We start from the raw sequence: 15376 nt of genomic DNA, 5'->3' as shown, positions 1-15376 counted from the left end.
GGGGCGGGGCCGAACGGCGCCCGGGAAGCACACGCCTCCAGGGCCCGGAAGTGAGCGGGCGGGGCGATGGCGGCGGCGCGGCAACTGGGGCTCCGCGCTGCGGGTCTGCGGCCGCTCCTGTGCGCGGCGGGCGCGGGGCCGGTGAGCGGGCCGGGGCGGTGCGGCCGGGCGAGGGTGCGGCCGGCCGGGCGCGCCCTCGGAGTGGGTGCGCTCAGCCGGCCCCTCGCGTCTCCGCAGGCCCCGGCCAGCGTCGTCTGGAGGAGCGTCCTGGGGATCGCCCCGCGCGCAGGTGAGTTTTCGGGCAGGGACGCCCCAGGCGCCCCGGGGAACCGTTTCAGTCCGTGCGTCCACTTTGCTGGGGGCGAGGGCGTCGCGATAAGCTCTGAAACTGCCGCCCCAGCCTCGGGAGTCAGACCCTGGGTGCGCGCGCGCTGTTCTCGGTGCTGCCGCCCTCCCGCCGCACCCGGCCAAGTGCAGCCACTGCCCGAGGGCCCCTGAGGCTGAGGCGGGGCCGACCCGAGACCGAAGCCGTCTGGGATCCTAAAGGAAAGCATGGCTTATCTGTACAGTTTGCATGTGGTCCCCGAGGTTCAGCAAAGGATGTTTGTGTATAGAGCGCTGTGCACCCTAGAAAGGCGGCTGTAAGTCTACTCCAGGCCTGCCTTTTTTTAACCATCCCTAAGACCTAGGATGCTTTCCGTTGATGGAACTCACGCTCTGAGAGCTTAAAGGTATCTCTTGTGTACGTTTTTCCAACTTTAAATTTATGAGCGATTATCGTTCTGAGAGCTCTGTAAAGCACTCTCCTGAAGTGTATCACGTTCTCTCTCTGCAGAGCATGGGCAAGTCCTTGAGTCTAAGTGACAGGATACGTCTCAGCATGTCCTTGCAGGAAAGCCATGAGGTGGTTCCATGAGTTACCCAGAGTCATGTGGGTGGCAGAGCCAGGCCCTAGTCGCTAGATCTCATTCAGTCGGTGACTGTCCGCTGAATGCGCCGGGCGCTGGGTTTGGAGCGGGCTGGACGCAGGTGCTGCTGGTTGGCTGCGACTGCCCGTGGTGGCCCGGCCCTCCTCCTGTTCCACGTTCTCTCAGGCAGCCAGGGCAGCTTCGAGGAACTGGCCACTCCAGTTTTTCGTTCCAGGGCTTCCGGCCCCATGCCCATGCTGTGACATCTCCTAGGGTTGGCCTGGAGGCCCCGCAGGTGTGGCAGCTCTTCAGCCGAAGCAACTGCCACCAAAACCGAAGATGAGTCCTTCCTCCGCTGGTTTCTGCTTCTCATTCCTGTGACTGCCTTTGGCCTGGGGACGTGGCAGGTAAAGGCTGATGTGGCTCTCCTGGCCCTGAGCCCTTGACCATGCTGCCGCCCACTTGGGCTTACGCCCTGTGCCCACAGGTCCAGCGTCGGAAGTGGAAGCTACAGCTGATCGCAGAGCTAGAGTCCAGAGTTATGGCCGAGCCCATCCCACTGCCCGCAGAGTGAGTTTGTGTGACTGCCCAGCTGGGGCTGGTCTTGCTCGAGGTCAGCAGCGGGGCCTGGCTGCGGCTTGCCTGGTCCTGCTAGGCTTCTTGTTGACATCCAGCTGCTGCCTGACACACAGGTGTAGAAAGGCCTTTGGGCTTCACCCGTTTCCAGGCCCAGTGTACTGAGGGCTCGCGCAGTGCTGACGGCCTTCCGTAGCAGTAGTTCTTAGGTGGCGGGGTGCACGCGTCTGTTGCATCTGGACATGAGTGGTGTTTTGAAAATGTGCCTAGTGATTCTCCTGCCTTCCCTCCTTTAAAAGCACTCACCTACAAGGCCGGCTGTCATCATGACACTTCCCATTCAGAGGAGCAGACAGTGGGTCATATTTGCCTTGCAGATGGTTGCTTTGGCCCCTGTTTTACTGAGTTCACACAAGAGTCCACAGCTTTGTTTTTCTTGAAAACGAGAACCTTTTGGCAGCGTAGATCCGTGTTCCCACGTGGCTTCCAAGGACTCAGCCCCGCCTAGAGGGCACAGCATGCAGCCCTGCAACCCCCACGGTGCTTGAGCATCGCCTTCTGCTCAGGCCATGGTGGGCGTCGTGGTCTGCAGACCCTCAAGTGGGTCTCGGCTCCCCTTCTCCCACCCCATGTAGCCCAATGGAACTGAAGAACCTGGAGTACAGGCCCGTGAAGGTCAGGGGGCACTTTGACCACTCCCAGGAGCTGTACATGATGCCGCGGACAATGGTGGACCCTGCCCGGGAGGCCCGGGAGGCTGGCCGGCTCTCATCAGCGGCCGAGAGCGGGGCCTACGTGGTCACTCCCTTCCACTGCACTGAGCTGGGGTGAGTGGTGTGGCAGAGGTACTGGTTCCCACGTTCCTTCTCAGCCCCCAGCCCTGGGGAATCCAAGCTACCCAGACAGCTCAACTCCTTGGAGAGTTTGAAATATCATCCTGGTGTCATTAAGACAACTAATTACTGAACTTCGTCTGCGTTGTCGAGCTCCAAAGGGGAAGGAGAATGAAACAGGCCCCTTTGGAGAAAACTGTTTAGTGGCTGACATATTTAGTGATATGGGGCGACAAGAGGGGCCAGCAGAGGAGCCCCGGCCTTGCGTGGAGGGTTTCGGGTCAGGGGAGCCTTCCCAGGAGTGTTTGAGTAGGAAGTGGTATGTACTCGGCACCACCCCCACAGCACCGCTTCCCCCCCACCCCCCCAAGATCCAAAACTAGAGCATCAGCCCAAGAAGGAAAACCCAGGGCCTCAGCTTCCGCCTTCTGGCTTTAGGTGCAGGATGGGCCCCAGTGCTGCAGCTAGGGACAGGACAGGGAACTGAGGGCAGGAGTTGAAGGGAGAGGCAGTGGGGAGATGTCTGTCGCTGGCTGTGTCGCAGCAGGCCAAACAGCAGAGGTTGGCGGTGGGGAGGGCGTTAACCCAGCTCCCCCCCAACCAGCTCGCTCTGCTTCAGTCTTCCCTGGGGCACCCAGTGACCACTGGTCATCACCTGCATTCAGAACCTCTTCTCTGCCTGAAACAGTGTTCTTACTACTCTAGAATCACCATTCTGGTAAACAGAGGGTTTGTGCCCAGGAGGAAGGTGAATCCAGACACACGGCGTAAAGGCCAGGTGAGGGGCTGGACTGTCCTCTCCCGGAGGAGCCGTCCCAGCTCTGCAGAGACGGCATTTCGCACCTTTCCTCACAGGTTGAGGGAGAAGTCGATCTGGTGGGGATGGTGAGGCTCACAGAGACCAGGAAGCCTTTTGTCCCCGAGAATAACCCGGAGCGGAACCACTGGCATTACCGGGACCTGGAGGCCATGGCCAGGCTCACAGGCGCAGAACCCATCTTTATCGATGCTGACTTCAGTATGTCATGACCAGCACACCCCAATCCCTCCCTCCTCCCCTCCTGTCCTCTACACCCCAGCGTGTGTCGGTGGTGGGAGTGAGCCCGCCATGGCTGAGTGTCCCACAGCCACCGTGAGGACACCCTTCTGTGTTCCTGCAGAGAGCACAGTCCCTGGAGGGCCCATCGGAGGGCAGACCAGAGTCACCCTGCGGAATGAGCACCTGCAGTACATCATCACCTGGTGAGCCAGGGTCTGGCCTTGCCCCCCGCCCCCACCCCCCACCCCAGACCGTGACAGTATGCCCTGCTTCTCAACCCAAGGTACGGACTCTGTGCGGCCACATCATACCTCTGGTGCAAGAAGTTCCTAAGTTGGACTCCTGGTGTGTGAGGAGGTTCGCAGAAGTCAGCCTGTCCCTGAACAACTGAAGCCACTTCAAGAGATTTGGTTTTATGCTGATCACATGCTCTTGGTATAAATAAATCTCCACCACACAAAGTGCCTTTCTTTCCACCCAAACTCCAGTGTACCACCTAAGACAGCTGGAGACACAGACAGGGCCTCCGTGGTGGCGCAGTGGGGAACCCCTGCCATGAGAAGCCCGCGCACAGCTGGAGTGGCCCCTGCTCGCCAGATAGAGGGCAAAGCGCCACGCAGCAAACGAAAGCAAAACTGATCAAAGCATTGCCACTATCCCCAAACTCATTCCAGAATGCTTGACACCAGCTGGAGAATCTTTATTACTTTTATGTACAGAAAACTCCCTAGTGCGCTCAGCCCAGCTTGGTGGCCAGCTCTTTGGCCTTCGTCTTTTCCTGCTTGGCGATGCGCGCCACCGACTTCGGCCCCAGGATGTTGCCTCCCCAGTGACGACGGATCTGTGGGAGCAGAGAGGCAGTCGTTTTCTGAGGCTTTCAAACCACAACAGTTCATGCAGTTCTATTTCACTGTTCGCAGCTGACTGGCATGTACAACTGCTCAGAGTCGAGAGCGGCCAGTCTTTGACTAAAAGCTCTGCTCAAAGACAACGTCTTGTATGAATGCGTTTCTTACCTCATCGTATCTGTCGTTGTAATTGGTCCTGATGGCTTCCACCAGCTTAGCCAGGGCACTCTTGTCCTCCCTGACAAAGCAGAGGCGGAAATTCAGGTCACTGGCCTTCACAGGCTACCCCCCTCCCTCAAAGCAGACATGACATCAATTTAGCTCCAACACAAGTCTCTCGCCTCAGATATAGCATGACCACATGGCTTATTCAGGTGAAGAAATTCATAACCATCATTGGCAAAGATTCAGAAAATGTTTTTTTTAAAGCTTGGTCTTTAAGGTAAGATCCTGAGAAATTACGGGAACCTGGAGTGGGGGTAGAGTGGTCCCCCAGTGACGGGAATGCTGGGCCCTGTGCACTTACGAGTTGACTTGTGTGAAGGCTACGGTGGTGCACGTCTTCCTGTGCACCAGGCGCCCCAGCCGGGCCTTGCCCTTGATGATGCAGTAGGGAACCCCCATCTTGCGGCACAGGGCAGGCAGGAAGACCACGAGCTGGAAGACAGCGTTAGCGCTACAGTTATCTGAAGCAAAAGCAGTAATATGAAAGGGCTAACGTGGTAGCAATTGCTCAGGGTTAAAAAGCTCATGTGTTTGCACTTCAAGGTTTAATTCAGTAAGAAGGTCACATCATTGCAAAAGCCAGGAACTGCATTCCTTGTCAGGACTTCCTTACGTGAAAAGCTGACCACCCCTGCCATTCCGCCAGGGCCTGCCAGACCCAGCGTCTAGCTGGCGCTCTTCCTGGGACAGACAAGCACCCACCCATCTAAGCCCAGCAGTCGACACAGGAGCAGCAGCCACACATACCTCAATGGGATCCACGTCGTGAGCGATCACCACCAGCTGAGCCTTCTTGTTCTCCACCAGGGTGGTGACCGTGTTGACCCCTAGAACACACAGCCAGTTTGCATGAGGGCGGCGTGGGGCTGCTGTTCCCAAGAGCAGTTCCACTGCAGCCTGGCTGTGACTCAGGGTTAAAAAGCTCGGATTTTACTCTCCACAGTGATTCCAGGTGAAGAAATTCATGCATCATTGCCAACAGCCTGCCCCACAACTCACCCTCTTCAAGGAGAGGTTCCCTCACCTGCTCGAAGGACAGGTGGCCTCTTGGTGGGGACATCGCCTTTGCCCGCGGCTTTCTTCTCAGCTCGGGCCAGCAGCCTCTGCTTCTTCTCTTGCTTTGTCTCTGGTCTGTACTTGTGGGCCAGCTTAAGCAGTTGAGTAGCTGACAAAAAAAAAAAAAAGACCACCGTTCAGATGTGAAGTTGCGATATTTGTCACTTAAATGCTAGATCACTGTCCTGAGTACAACCACAATCCAAGACATCTCAGACCCAGTTCATTATCCCATCAGTATATCATGTTGTGGAACTAGACAAGGAAAACCAGCCTATTAAAAATACCTACTGCCCCTTCAAACGCCTGAGTTCTAGCAGGTCCAAGAAAGGGTGGCAACCGTGCCCAAGAAATACCCCCCAGCAGTGTTTCTAGGCCACAGAGCCGCACCTGTTTGTCGGTCCAAGGCCTGCGTGAACTGGTTAATTGCAGGAGGCACTTTCAGCCGCTTATAGAGAATAGCCCTTTGCCGCTGCAGCCGGATGTAGCGGGGCCATTTGACAAAGCGGGTGAGGTCCCTCTTGGGTTGGATGTCCTGTCCTGTGAGGTAAAAAGTAACTAGGTGAGGCTCAAGCTCCTTGCCGAGTTCGGGTATAGACATACACTTATGATGTAGTGCATCAGCGATCTTGGTGGTTTAAAGTGTCATCACCATCTTCCAGGTAACATACTTTTGCATCACTTGCACACAAACACCAAAGAACACAGAGGAGACGACAGCGCCACCTCTTGTTCAACAAGCAGCCAAGGTGCAGCCAGCCCCATCACCTCTGCTCTGGGAACGCCAGTTTTTGATGGCCAGCACCCGGGCTCCGTGTTGACGCAAGTTCGGGCCACCGAAAAACGACCATCACTGTGCCCCCTCTTAAGGCAAGAGACTAAAAGCCAGGCACAACTTAGTTAGAAAGTGGCAAAAACGTGAGAATTCCAACCCAAGTAAGCCTCGACTCCAAACCCAGTGAAATCTAGGATAGGACACGACCTTCTGTTCAACCATTTTCTCCATCGAGGACTACGTGAAAACACATCTCCTCCCGTTTCTTACCAATGCCAAAATTCTTGGGCCTCTTCTCGAACAGGGGGTTGACCACCTTCTTGGCCTCCTGCTTCTTCACCACGGCCGGGGCCGGGGCCACCTTCTTCCCCTTGGCCTTCTTTCCCTTCGGCTGGGTGAGAACAAACACCAGCTTTCGCCGCCGCCTCTGCCGGTTTCTCTGCAGAGGGGCGGGTGCGGGGGCCTGGCCCCCCGAAGACGAGTGCGGACGGCGGGCGACCCCGCCACCCGCGAGGGCAAGCCCGACCCCTGTGTCGGCGCCGCGCAGGCCCGGAGGCCGCGCCCGGCTCGTACATCAGCGATCTTGGTGGTCAGGACAGTCCTCACCATCACTCAGATAGCAAATATTCTTTCACATCATCTGCACAAGCCCGGCGGGCCCGCGAACCCGCGGCGCCGCCCCTTCCCCGCGACGGGGCAGCGGGCCCCCTCTTCGGGGACCGGCAGGCTCCAAACAGCAGAAGCGAGCGAAGACACCGCGCGGGCCAAGACGCCCTGAGCGGGCCCCCAAGAAATGGAGGAGCCCCCCACCCCCGGGGCACCGGCGCGCTTCGGCCCCGTCCGTCCCCGAGCCCCGCACTGCGGCGCTGCTCTCCTCGGATCCTCATCCCCCACTGCCGGGCGAAGTCGGGGAGTGTTATCCAGCCCCAAGGCCGCTGAGCGAGGTCCTGCGGGGCGCCCCTCGCTCTGGGCAGTGGAGGCACCCTGGCGAGGTCGCGCTCCGAGGAGGATGGCGGCGGATAGAGCTCAGACGGCAGAGCCGGCACCACGAGAGTAAAGCAAACTCACCATCTTGAGGGGCTGGCGTAGAGAGAAAGGACAGGGTATTGTGGGTAATTTGTAGGCGTCCTCGGAGATCGCGAGAATTGGCGCCGGCGCGGGATTTCGGATTTAAAGAGAAAACTCCCTTTTCCCCGCTGCGCGGTCGGGGGCGGTGCCTAAAGCAGGAAGAGCCGTGGGAGACCCGGGGAAGGGCCGCGGAGACTGACCCGCAGGGGCACGCGCTTGTTCCCCGACTCCGCCCCTAGCGAGGTACCCAGCGGGCCCTGGCTCTGCGGGCCCACTGAGGGAGCTGGGGCGTCGTGGCTCGGTCGGCGTCCTTCTGGTAGGGTTTACTCCCCCGCGAATTCGGTCGGGGGCCTCGCCGGGCGGGAGCGCGCGTAGCCCGGAGGCACCTGGCGCGGGGCGGGAGGGCGGGCGGTCCCGGGACTGAGGAGCCCCGACGCCTCCTGGGGCCGCCCTCTAGGGGCCCCGGCGTGGAGACGGGGGCGGCAGAGTCGGGATAGGACCCGAGCGGCTCGGCGGGGACGTGCGTGAGCCTGGCCTCCGAGAGGGCTGCGCCGGCGCCGGCCCGGTAGTCGTCGGGGTCCGGCCAAGGGGGCGCGGACCAGAGGAGAGCCCATAGCGCGTTTGGCAGAAAGGGCATCTCCGGAGAGCCTGCCCGAGGGTCCTACCCAGGCTGGCGCCTGCAGCGGGGAGAAAGGCCGGAGCTGGCCTGCTCACACCCAGACTCGGTTCCAGGTGTCCCGCTCCCCGTCCTGCGCTGCCTGAGGCCCCGCCATGGCCCAGCAGAGAGCCCTGCCGCAGAGCAAGGAGACGCTGCTGCAGTCTTACAACAAGCGGCTTAAGGACGATGTCAAGTCCATCATGGACAACTTCACTGAGATCATCAAGACCGCCAAGGTGGGTGGGGGCCACCGGTCTCCGGCTACCTTGGAGACCAATACAGTGGTGAGCAGAGCTGAGTCGGGGAGTCCGCTTTCAACCTCCCAGCCAGGTGGTGGACATACTGCAGTGAGCCCATAGGCAGGGCCCTCGTCCCCATGGGGAGAAGTTTGGGAGGGCCGGGGATGGGGGGGGCGGTGACCGCAGCAAACAGGGAGGCAGGTGAGTCATCTGGCTAATTACAGGCCCTGGGGAGGCATTTGTAGGGGGCTCCAGTCACAATGCCGGGATCCAGCATCACTTACTAGCAGCAAGGGGTTGGATGACGTCTTGACGTTTCAGTGCCTCAGTGTCCCCTGCAGCATGGCATCCTTGTATGGCTGGATGAGTTTATCCACGTAAAGCGGTCACTGTGGGGACGATTGTGAGCACATGTGGTCGCTGAGAAAAGCTGGGAAAGCTCCTCACGTGGTCAGAGAGAGGGTCAGCGGCCGGTTCCAGGCAGGCAAGCCCACTGACTGGAGTGGGCCAGAACTCTGCATGACTGTTCCAGTCCTGTAACTTGTTTGAGCCTTAATAGTGACGATGACCGCTAGTGCTGTCGGTTGGGCTTCCCTAGGGGCTTAGAGGTTAAAGCGTCTGCCTGCATTGTGGGAGACCTGGGTTTGATCCCTGGTTCAGGAAGATCCCCTGGAGAAGGAAATGGCAACCTACTCCAGTATTCTTGCCTGGAGAATCCCACGGATGGAGGAGCCTGGTGGGCTACGGTCCACGGGGTCACAAAGAGTTGGACTTGACTGAGCGACTTCACTTTCACTAACTTTCAGTGTCAGGCTGAGCTGTGAGGGCCCTTTGTGTGCCGTCCCATTTAATGGTCACAAGAATGTTGTAGGGCAGGTCATTGCTCTCCAGTTCCTTTTCAGAGGAGGGAACAGGGACTCAGAAGCTTTAGCATCCTGCCCCAAGTCAGGATATTCTGCGAATATCCAGCAGGGCTGGGATTAGGACCTGGGAGACCTGGGTCCCCACCACTCAGGGTGCCCTGACCCCTGCCCATATCGTGGCCTGGTGGGTGGGTTGGGACAGTTGGTAGCCCGGACCTTGCACAGGACAGGCAGGCAGGACTCCCGGCCCCTCCACTGACTGTCTGAGGCACCTGGAGTGCACTCAGGTCTGTCCCGGCTTCAGGTTTGCCCACGAGGGAGAATGGTCCAGGCTTCAGTGAGTTTCCTAAGACGATGGTCAAGTGCTTAACACAGTACCTGGCACCCAGAAAGTGCTCAGTAAATGGTCACTTAAAAAAGTACATTGTCCTTTTATTCATCCATTCAGCAGGTCACTGACTGCCCAAGCTAAAAAGATGGGGCCAACCCCTCCTTGCACCTGGCACAGCAGCCCTCGTACTTAGGCATCTGTTGGCCCTGTGAGGGTGCCCATTACCCCTTAGAATGGGGCGGGGGGTGCCGGTACACACAGCCCGATGTCTGGGGGCGGCGCCTGGGGCAGAGGGCACGGTAGGCCACGGTGTGGCGAGTGTGGGTGCACTGCTGTCGCCGCCAGGCGCTGCGGGCCAGGGCACCTGCCCACGCTGGACTTTCTCGTTTGCCCCCCAGATTGAGGACGAGACGCAGGTGTCAAGGGCTACTCAGGGCGAGCAGGACAACTACGAGATGCACGTGAGAGCTGCCAACATCGTGAGTCACCAGGTGGAGGGGACAGTCTGGGCTCCAGAAGCCTTTGGCCCCTACTGGGTTCCCGGGGGGCAGAGGGGCAAACCACTTTTCAGGAGACTCCCTTTGAGAGGAGGGCTTTCCTCAGCAGCTGAGGGAGGGGCTGGCAGGTAGTGGGTACGGTCACGATGTCGAGTGCTGGGCAGGGGTTACAAAGAGGTCAGCCTTTCCTCTCTGAAAGTCCTCTGTAAGTGCAGGCTCTCTATAAACTAAGGTTCCTTGTAAGTGAAGGTTCTGTAAATGCAGGAAGCAGACGGCTAGATGAAACAGGACAGGCGTCTTGATCCCTTTCAATGCCACAGAATAAGCCTAGCTACCAAGCGTTTCCATGGGTCCACACCCATGATGGAAATCCATAGCATGGGGTCCTAAATGAGTCCCCGCCAACTGGCAGGTATGCTGGCCCTAAGGAAGAACAGGGCAGGTTAAATGGACGGCAGTTTTGTCTGGGGTTTGAGGTTTTCAGAAGCAGAATACGTGATTGAATAAAGTGTGCGATTGGCCATCACACCTGCAGGAGTGGGAGCCAGAGGCCCGACAGAACCTGCCTTGGCAACAACTCACGTGCCTGCAGTGGCTGCCAGGGACCCTGCCCTCCCCTCGCTCACCTTCTAGTCCCTCACTTCTGACAATGACCCTGTGTGAGTGCCGTGGCCCCACTTCGAGGATGAGGCCACCGCTGCCATTGCCTACCCAGCATCAGGCGCACGGAGGCAGGCAGTCCCTCACCACGCCCCCCGATCCCCACGGCCGCAGGTCCGAGCCGGCGAGTCCCTGATGAAGCTGGTGTCTGACCTCAAGCAGTTTCTCATCCTCAACGACTTCCCATCGGTGAACGAGGCCATCGACCAGCGTAACCAGCAGCTGCGAGCCCTGCAGGAGGAGTGTGACCGGAAGCTCATCGCACTGCGGGACGAGGTTTCCATCGACCTGTACGAGCTGGAAGAGGAGTATTACTCGTCCAGGTACAAATAGGGCTGGACCCCTTGCACGGCGGACCTGCAGATCCTGGCCCGGCCAGCAGGAGTGCCCAGCCCCACCCGGCAGCCTCGTTTCCAAATCCTTCGTGGTCTCAGCAACAGAACCCTTTGTCTGGGTTTCACAGCAGACCTCAGGGTCAGAGCATCTGATCAACAGACAGCTGATGCTGCCTCCTGGGGCCCAGGCGTCAGAATGAAAATCAGAACCTCGAGGGTTGGAGGGCCAGGCCAGCGTTTCTGTCTGGGGGCGCGTCTGTCCGGAATAACCGTCTCATCCAGATCTGAATGTCCTAGCCGGGCGGGGCCAGCGCTCTTGGCTACCGGCCCCTGTCCAGGACCCCAGTGCTTGCCCAGGTTGTGACTCACCGTGGGTGACACCGTGGGCGTCACTGAACGCCCACGCTGTGTGTCTCGGGGTGGGGGTTCCTGGGAAGGACGGGGAGAAAATCCAAGCGGAGTGTGGCCTTGAACGCCAGGCCCGGGCACTCATACCACTGAGTTCTCATTCAGTTCAGCGTCACAGACCACAGCCCTCCTGCACGCTGGACCCAGCTACAGCAGTGGGCAAGGCCCGTGACACCAGCGCTTGTGGCCTGCTTAGAATCCTGAAACCCAAGGCAGTTTGAGCTGGAGGGCCCCCAGGAATCAGAATCCAGGTGTAATTTACTCACGGGGAAGCTGAGGCTGGAGAGGCCCCCCACGTCCATCCTTGTTAGCTTGGAAAAATCAAGACTCAGTCCAGCGGACACTGGGTTGGCAGCCCCTCGCCCTCGCTGGACAAATGTGTCTTTCCCGTCATGGATTTTCATTGCTCCTTTCTGTCCGGTGATGGCCAGGCTGGAGCCACAGAAGCCCAGAGCCAGCGTGTCTGTGGTCTGAGGCTGGATTTCTCTGTGTGCGTTCCAGTGCCACCCCTCACGGTCCCTCCCACTTTTACCTCCGTGGGAAGGGACAAACGTCGCTGCCCAGTGGGAGTGGTTTAAACTCTTCCGGAGGGTTCTGGGGCCACCTCCATCCCTGATGCCTGTTGGCTCAGCAGACATGGAGCAAGTGCCTCCTACGTACCAGCCTTCAGGGAGGGGTCCAGAGTGGTCCCTGGGGGGTTTCAGATCCTGCTGGGGACATGGCTCCTTATGGCCTTGTTTGTCCCCCTGTGGCCCCCATGGGCCCGGGCCATGGACTGAATGTCTGCAGGAGAGCAGCTTGGGCCTGCCTTTTGAGGCTGAGGGCAGAGAGGGCTGCAGGGGAATGCCTGAGAGCCAGGCTCCTCCTGTCCTGGCTCTGGGCCATCAGTCTGGCCCAGAGGGGTTTCTAGTCCAGCCTGGGGTCTTCGAGAGGCTGAGGCCCTCCATCTGTAAATGCCTGTGGTGGCCGGGGCTCAGCTGAGTCAGGGCCAGCCAGCTGTGGGCCCCTCTCTGCTTGTTCCCTACACAGGCGGCGTGTCCCGCCCCCCCCACCAAGCCACCGGCGCTCAGCCCGTTCTCCGTGTGCGTCCCCGCTGCCCACAGGCTCGCTCCCCCGCTTTCTGCTCACGATTTGCTCTTTCTCTCCCTCTCGCCTTCCACTCTCCTCGAAACTCTGCTCTGTGTCCAGGATGGTTCTGAGGCTGGATGCTGGGGGCGGGAGCAAGGGAGGGAGCTCGAGGCAGGACTCGGGAGGAAGCCAGTGAGACATGTGGGGAGGGGCAGGCCCCACTCGCCCCCTCAACGCCCTCCGCGAGCCATGCTCTGTCCACGTGCATCCTTGCTGAGAGGCCAGCCATGCTCTCCCCACACTGGACGAGATCTGGTGCGTTCAGTGTGGCGTGGCTGCAGATTGTCCCCGTGTTAGAGATGGGAGCCTGAATTCAAGGCGCTGGAGTCCTGTTTGAGGTCACACAGCTGGTGCAGGGCTGCAGGACAGAACGCCAGGGCCTCTGCTCCTAACCGCCACCCCATTCAAGCTGAGTCCCAGGCCCAGAGAGGAGACAGCATCTCTGTCCCCAGGGGCCTTGAGAAGCGCAGGGACTGTGGAGACCACTTCTAGATGCTGGTTCCTGCAACTGCAGAATGGAGCGTGTGTTCAGGCTGGCAGCTCCCTGCTAGAGGAAGGCAGCTGGAGCCAGGACAGGAGGGGGTGGCAGGAGGGACGCGGATGGGTCAGTGGAACGGACCTGCCGCGGTCACACAGCCTGCCAGTGGCTGGTCCCAAATGGGTCCCTGTGGAGCCCCTGGAGGGCCCAGAAGCAGGGGCCGCACCCATGCCTCCCCCTCAGCCAAGCCTACTTGGTGGAGGGGCCCGCACACAGGGGAGGAGGGGAATGCAGGTCTGTGGTGTGCTCTGTGTTTCCTTAACTGCTTCTATCTTGCTTTCCTTCCCTGGCTTCATCTCTGCCTGCTCCTGTCTCTCCCTGGGTTTCTGGTGGTGGAAAAGCTCAAGTCTATGCGAAGCTAATGATCTGCCTCTGTGCGAAGCTTACTGGAGGCTGGACCCGGACACAGACTCCACTGACTGCCTCTCAGCCCCTCTGCTCGCGTCCCCGGAGCCCAGTGCTGGCGGCCCCCTGCAGGCTGCAGCCCCCACCCACTCCCACGCTGGTGGCCCTGGGCCCACGGAGCACGCCTGAGCCCCCCAGGGCTCCCCCACCCCCCCACCCCCGGGCCCCGGGATCTTCGGAACGACATCCAGTTCTCACCCCAGGCTCAACTCCCTGCAGCCCTGGTTCCCACTTGGGGAGCCACTGTGGCTTCTTTGGGAACCTTGTCAGCCCAGGGACAGCCCACCTAGGAGTGCTGGGGGGAGGAGTGCCCCCACCATCCCAGGGTGGCCTATCCTTCCGATTTGCTACTTTCTGGGCTGGCCAGGAGGGTGTTTCCAGGAGAGTTTGTCCCGTTGAGGACCTAGCAGCAGGGCAGGAGGATGCCCAGTGTTGGGAAACCTGACCTGTGCATACTGTTTACCATGGGGGGAGGGGGAGGTGCTCAGAGTGGACAGTACTAGCCAAGGCCCAGCCTCCACGCACAGCTCTGCACACTACCTCACGCTGAGGCTCCTCTGATAGCTGACTGCCCCTGCAGGGCTGTGGGGAAAGGGGGCTGCCCACTCATGGAAGTCAGGCAGGGTCCTTCCTAATTCTGCTGCTGCGTATGCTTGGTTGTTTTTGTAATAAGAGACTGTTGAATAAAACCACCTCTGCCCTTTGGCATCGCTTGGTTCCCTTTCTTGCTTTTGGACCACTCGGTCTCCCAGTGGCTGTCAGGAAAGAGCCCCTGGGCTCTGCCTAGTCAACCTCGGCCTTCAGGTCAGCTTTCTGGCCCTGGGGGGCTCTATCAGCATAGGGTTCATGGCTGCATTTCCACTGCCTGGAGAGAGCTGGCTAGGACCTAGAAGGGCCTTGATAGTAGTACTTCGTGAACGTATGAGAAACTGCTAGCGTTACTGCATGTCAAGTGGCCTGGGCATCTGAACCTCCGGTTGCCCCCAGGTCGGGGCTGTGGTTACCGGCATCTCAGAGAGAGGAGCTCCGAAGGGGGCGAAGTGTTGTGCCCCGTGGTCTGCGAGCTGGGGAGTGCAGTGAGAGGGGCAGGACTCAGCCCAGGTGGAACACGAGGCCCCGTGCCCGGTCTCCTTCCCAGAGGGAGGTCAGCGTCCCAGTGTACGGAGGAAGCGGCAGCCCGCGACCCGACACCTGCGATACTCAGAGTTTATCACTAGTCACCAAGGAGCCACACACGCGACGGGAACACCACCACGTGTTTTCTTCATCGCTCGCATCCCCGGGGCTTGGAACCTGCCTGGCGCGCAAGTCCTTTCCAGACGAACGCGGTCTCGCCAGCTTCCCCTTGGGGGCTGAGCTCTAAACAGGCCTCAATTACTACGGTCTGTATGCAGGTCAGGAAGCAACAGTTAGAACTGGACATGGAACAACACACTGGTTCCAAATAGGAAAAGGAGTACGTCAAGGCTGTATATTGTCACCCTGCTTATTTAATTTATATGCAGAGTACACTGTGAGAAACGCTGGACTGGAAGAAACACAAGCAGGAATCAAGATTGCCGGGAGAAATATCAATAACCTCAGCTACCCAGATGACGCCACCCTCATGGCAGAAAGTGAAGAGGAACTAAAAAGCCTCTTGATGAAAGTGAAAGTGGAGAGTGAAAAAGTTGGCTTAAAGCTCAACATTCAGAAAATGAAGATCATGGCATCTGGTCCCATCACTTCATGGCAAATAGATGGGGAAACAGTGTCAGACTTTATTTTTCTGGGCTCCAAAATCACTTCGGATGGTGACTGCAGCCATGAAATTAAAAGACGCTTACTCCTTGGAAGGAAAGTTATGACCAACCTAGACAGCATATTCCAGAGAAGGCAATGGCACCCCACTCCAGTACTTTTGCCTGGAAAATCCCATGGGCGGAGGAGCCTGGTGGGCTGCAGTCCATGGGGTCGCTAAGAGTCGGACACTACTGAGCAACTTCA

General features: G+C 59.1%; 3 protein-coding genes and 5 non-coding genes across 9 annotated transcripts; 2 read left to right on the top strand and 6 right to left on the bottom strand.

Annotated features, from left to right (window-relative positions):
* Window positions 1-48: 48 nt before the first annotated feature.
* Window positions 49-3817, top strand: LOC133257744 (surfeit locus protein 1). The gene is made up of 9 exons (XM_061434113.1): window positions 49-141; window positions 238-289; window positions 1182-1315; window positions 1396-1478; window positions 2120-2311; window positions 3023-3095; window positions 3173-3335; window positions 3478-3559; window positions 3640-3817. Exons 1-9 carry the CDS (start codon window positions 67-69, stop codon window positions 3707-3709), a joined length of 924 nt encoding a protein of 307 aa, XP_061290097.1. The 5' UTR covers window positions 49-66; the 3' UTR covers window positions 3710-3817.
* A 207-nt stretch (window positions 3818-4024) lies between these two features.
* Window positions 4025-7430, bottom strand: RPL7A (ribosomal protein L7a). The gene is made up of 8 exons (XM_061434116.1): window positions 7329-7430; window positions 6531-6651; window positions 5876-6025; window positions 5454-5594; window positions 5177-5256; window positions 4731-4861; window positions 4373-4442; window positions 4025-4197 (listed from the first exon to the last, which is right to left on the bottom strand). Exons 1-8 carry the CDS (start codon window positions 7329-7331, stop codon window positions 4093-4095), a joined length of 801 nt encoding a protein of 266 aa, XP_061290100.1. The 5' UTR covers window positions 7332-7430; the 3' UTR covers window positions 4025-4092.
* LOC133257869 (small nucleolar RNA SNORD36) lies at window positions 4542-4606 on the bottom strand. Its single transcript, XR_009739729.1, has one exon. It is a non-coding gene; the product is annotated as a small nucleolar RNA SNORD36 (small nucleolar RNA).
* Window positions 4933-5005, bottom strand: LOC133257867 (small nucleolar RNA SNORD36). The gene has a single exon (XR_009739727.1). It is a non-coding gene; the product is annotated as a small nucleolar RNA SNORD36 (small nucleolar RNA).
* Window positions 5333-5407, bottom strand: LOC133257868 (small nucleolar RNA SNORD36). Its single transcript, XR_009739728.1, has one exon. It is a non-coding gene; the product is annotated as a small nucleolar RNA SNORD36 (small nucleolar RNA).
* On the bottom strand, window positions 6102-6172 carry LOC133257872 (small nucleolar RNA SNORD24). Its single transcript, XR_009739732.1, has one exon. It is a non-coding gene; the product is annotated as a small nucleolar RNA SNORD24 (small nucleolar RNA).
* LOC133257871 (small nucleolar RNA SNORD24) lies at window positions 6831-6905 on the bottom strand. Its single transcript, XR_009739731.1, has one exon. It is a non-coding gene; the product is annotated as a small nucleolar RNA SNORD24 (small nucleolar RNA).
* A 43-nt stretch (window positions 7431-7473) lies between the features above and the next one.
* MED22 (mediator complex subunit 22) lies at window positions 7474-14098 on the top strand. 2 transcript variants are annotated; one of them, XM_061434118.1, is made up of 5 exons: window positions 7474-7571; window positions 8061-8222; window positions 9818-9898; window positions 10691-10899; window positions 13327-14098. In XM_061434118.1, the coding sequence occupies exons 2-5, from the start codon at window positions 8100-8102 to the stop codon at window positions 13517-13519; spliced, it is 606 nt and encodes a 201-aa protein (XP_061290102.1). In that variant the 5' UTR covers window positions 7474-7571; window positions 8061-8099; the 3' UTR covers window positions 13520-14098. The 2 variants fall into 2 exon arrangements, with proteins under 2 accessions (XP_061290102.1, XP_061290104.1); XM_061434120.1 differs by having other exon boundaries at window positions 7561-7644.
* The last annotated feature ends 1278 nt before the right edge of the window (window positions 14099-15376 follow it).

This window comes from Bos javanicus, chromosome 11 (genome assembly GCF_032452875.1).
Source record: "Bos javanicus breed banteng chromosome 11, ARS-OSU_banteng_1.0, whole genome shotgun sequence".
In the NCBI taxonomy this organism is placed as follows: Eukaryota; Metazoa; Chordata; class Mammalia; order Artiodactyla; family Bovidae; genus Bos; species Bos javanicus.
This window is presented reverse-complemented; position numbering and strand designations above follow the sequence as displayed.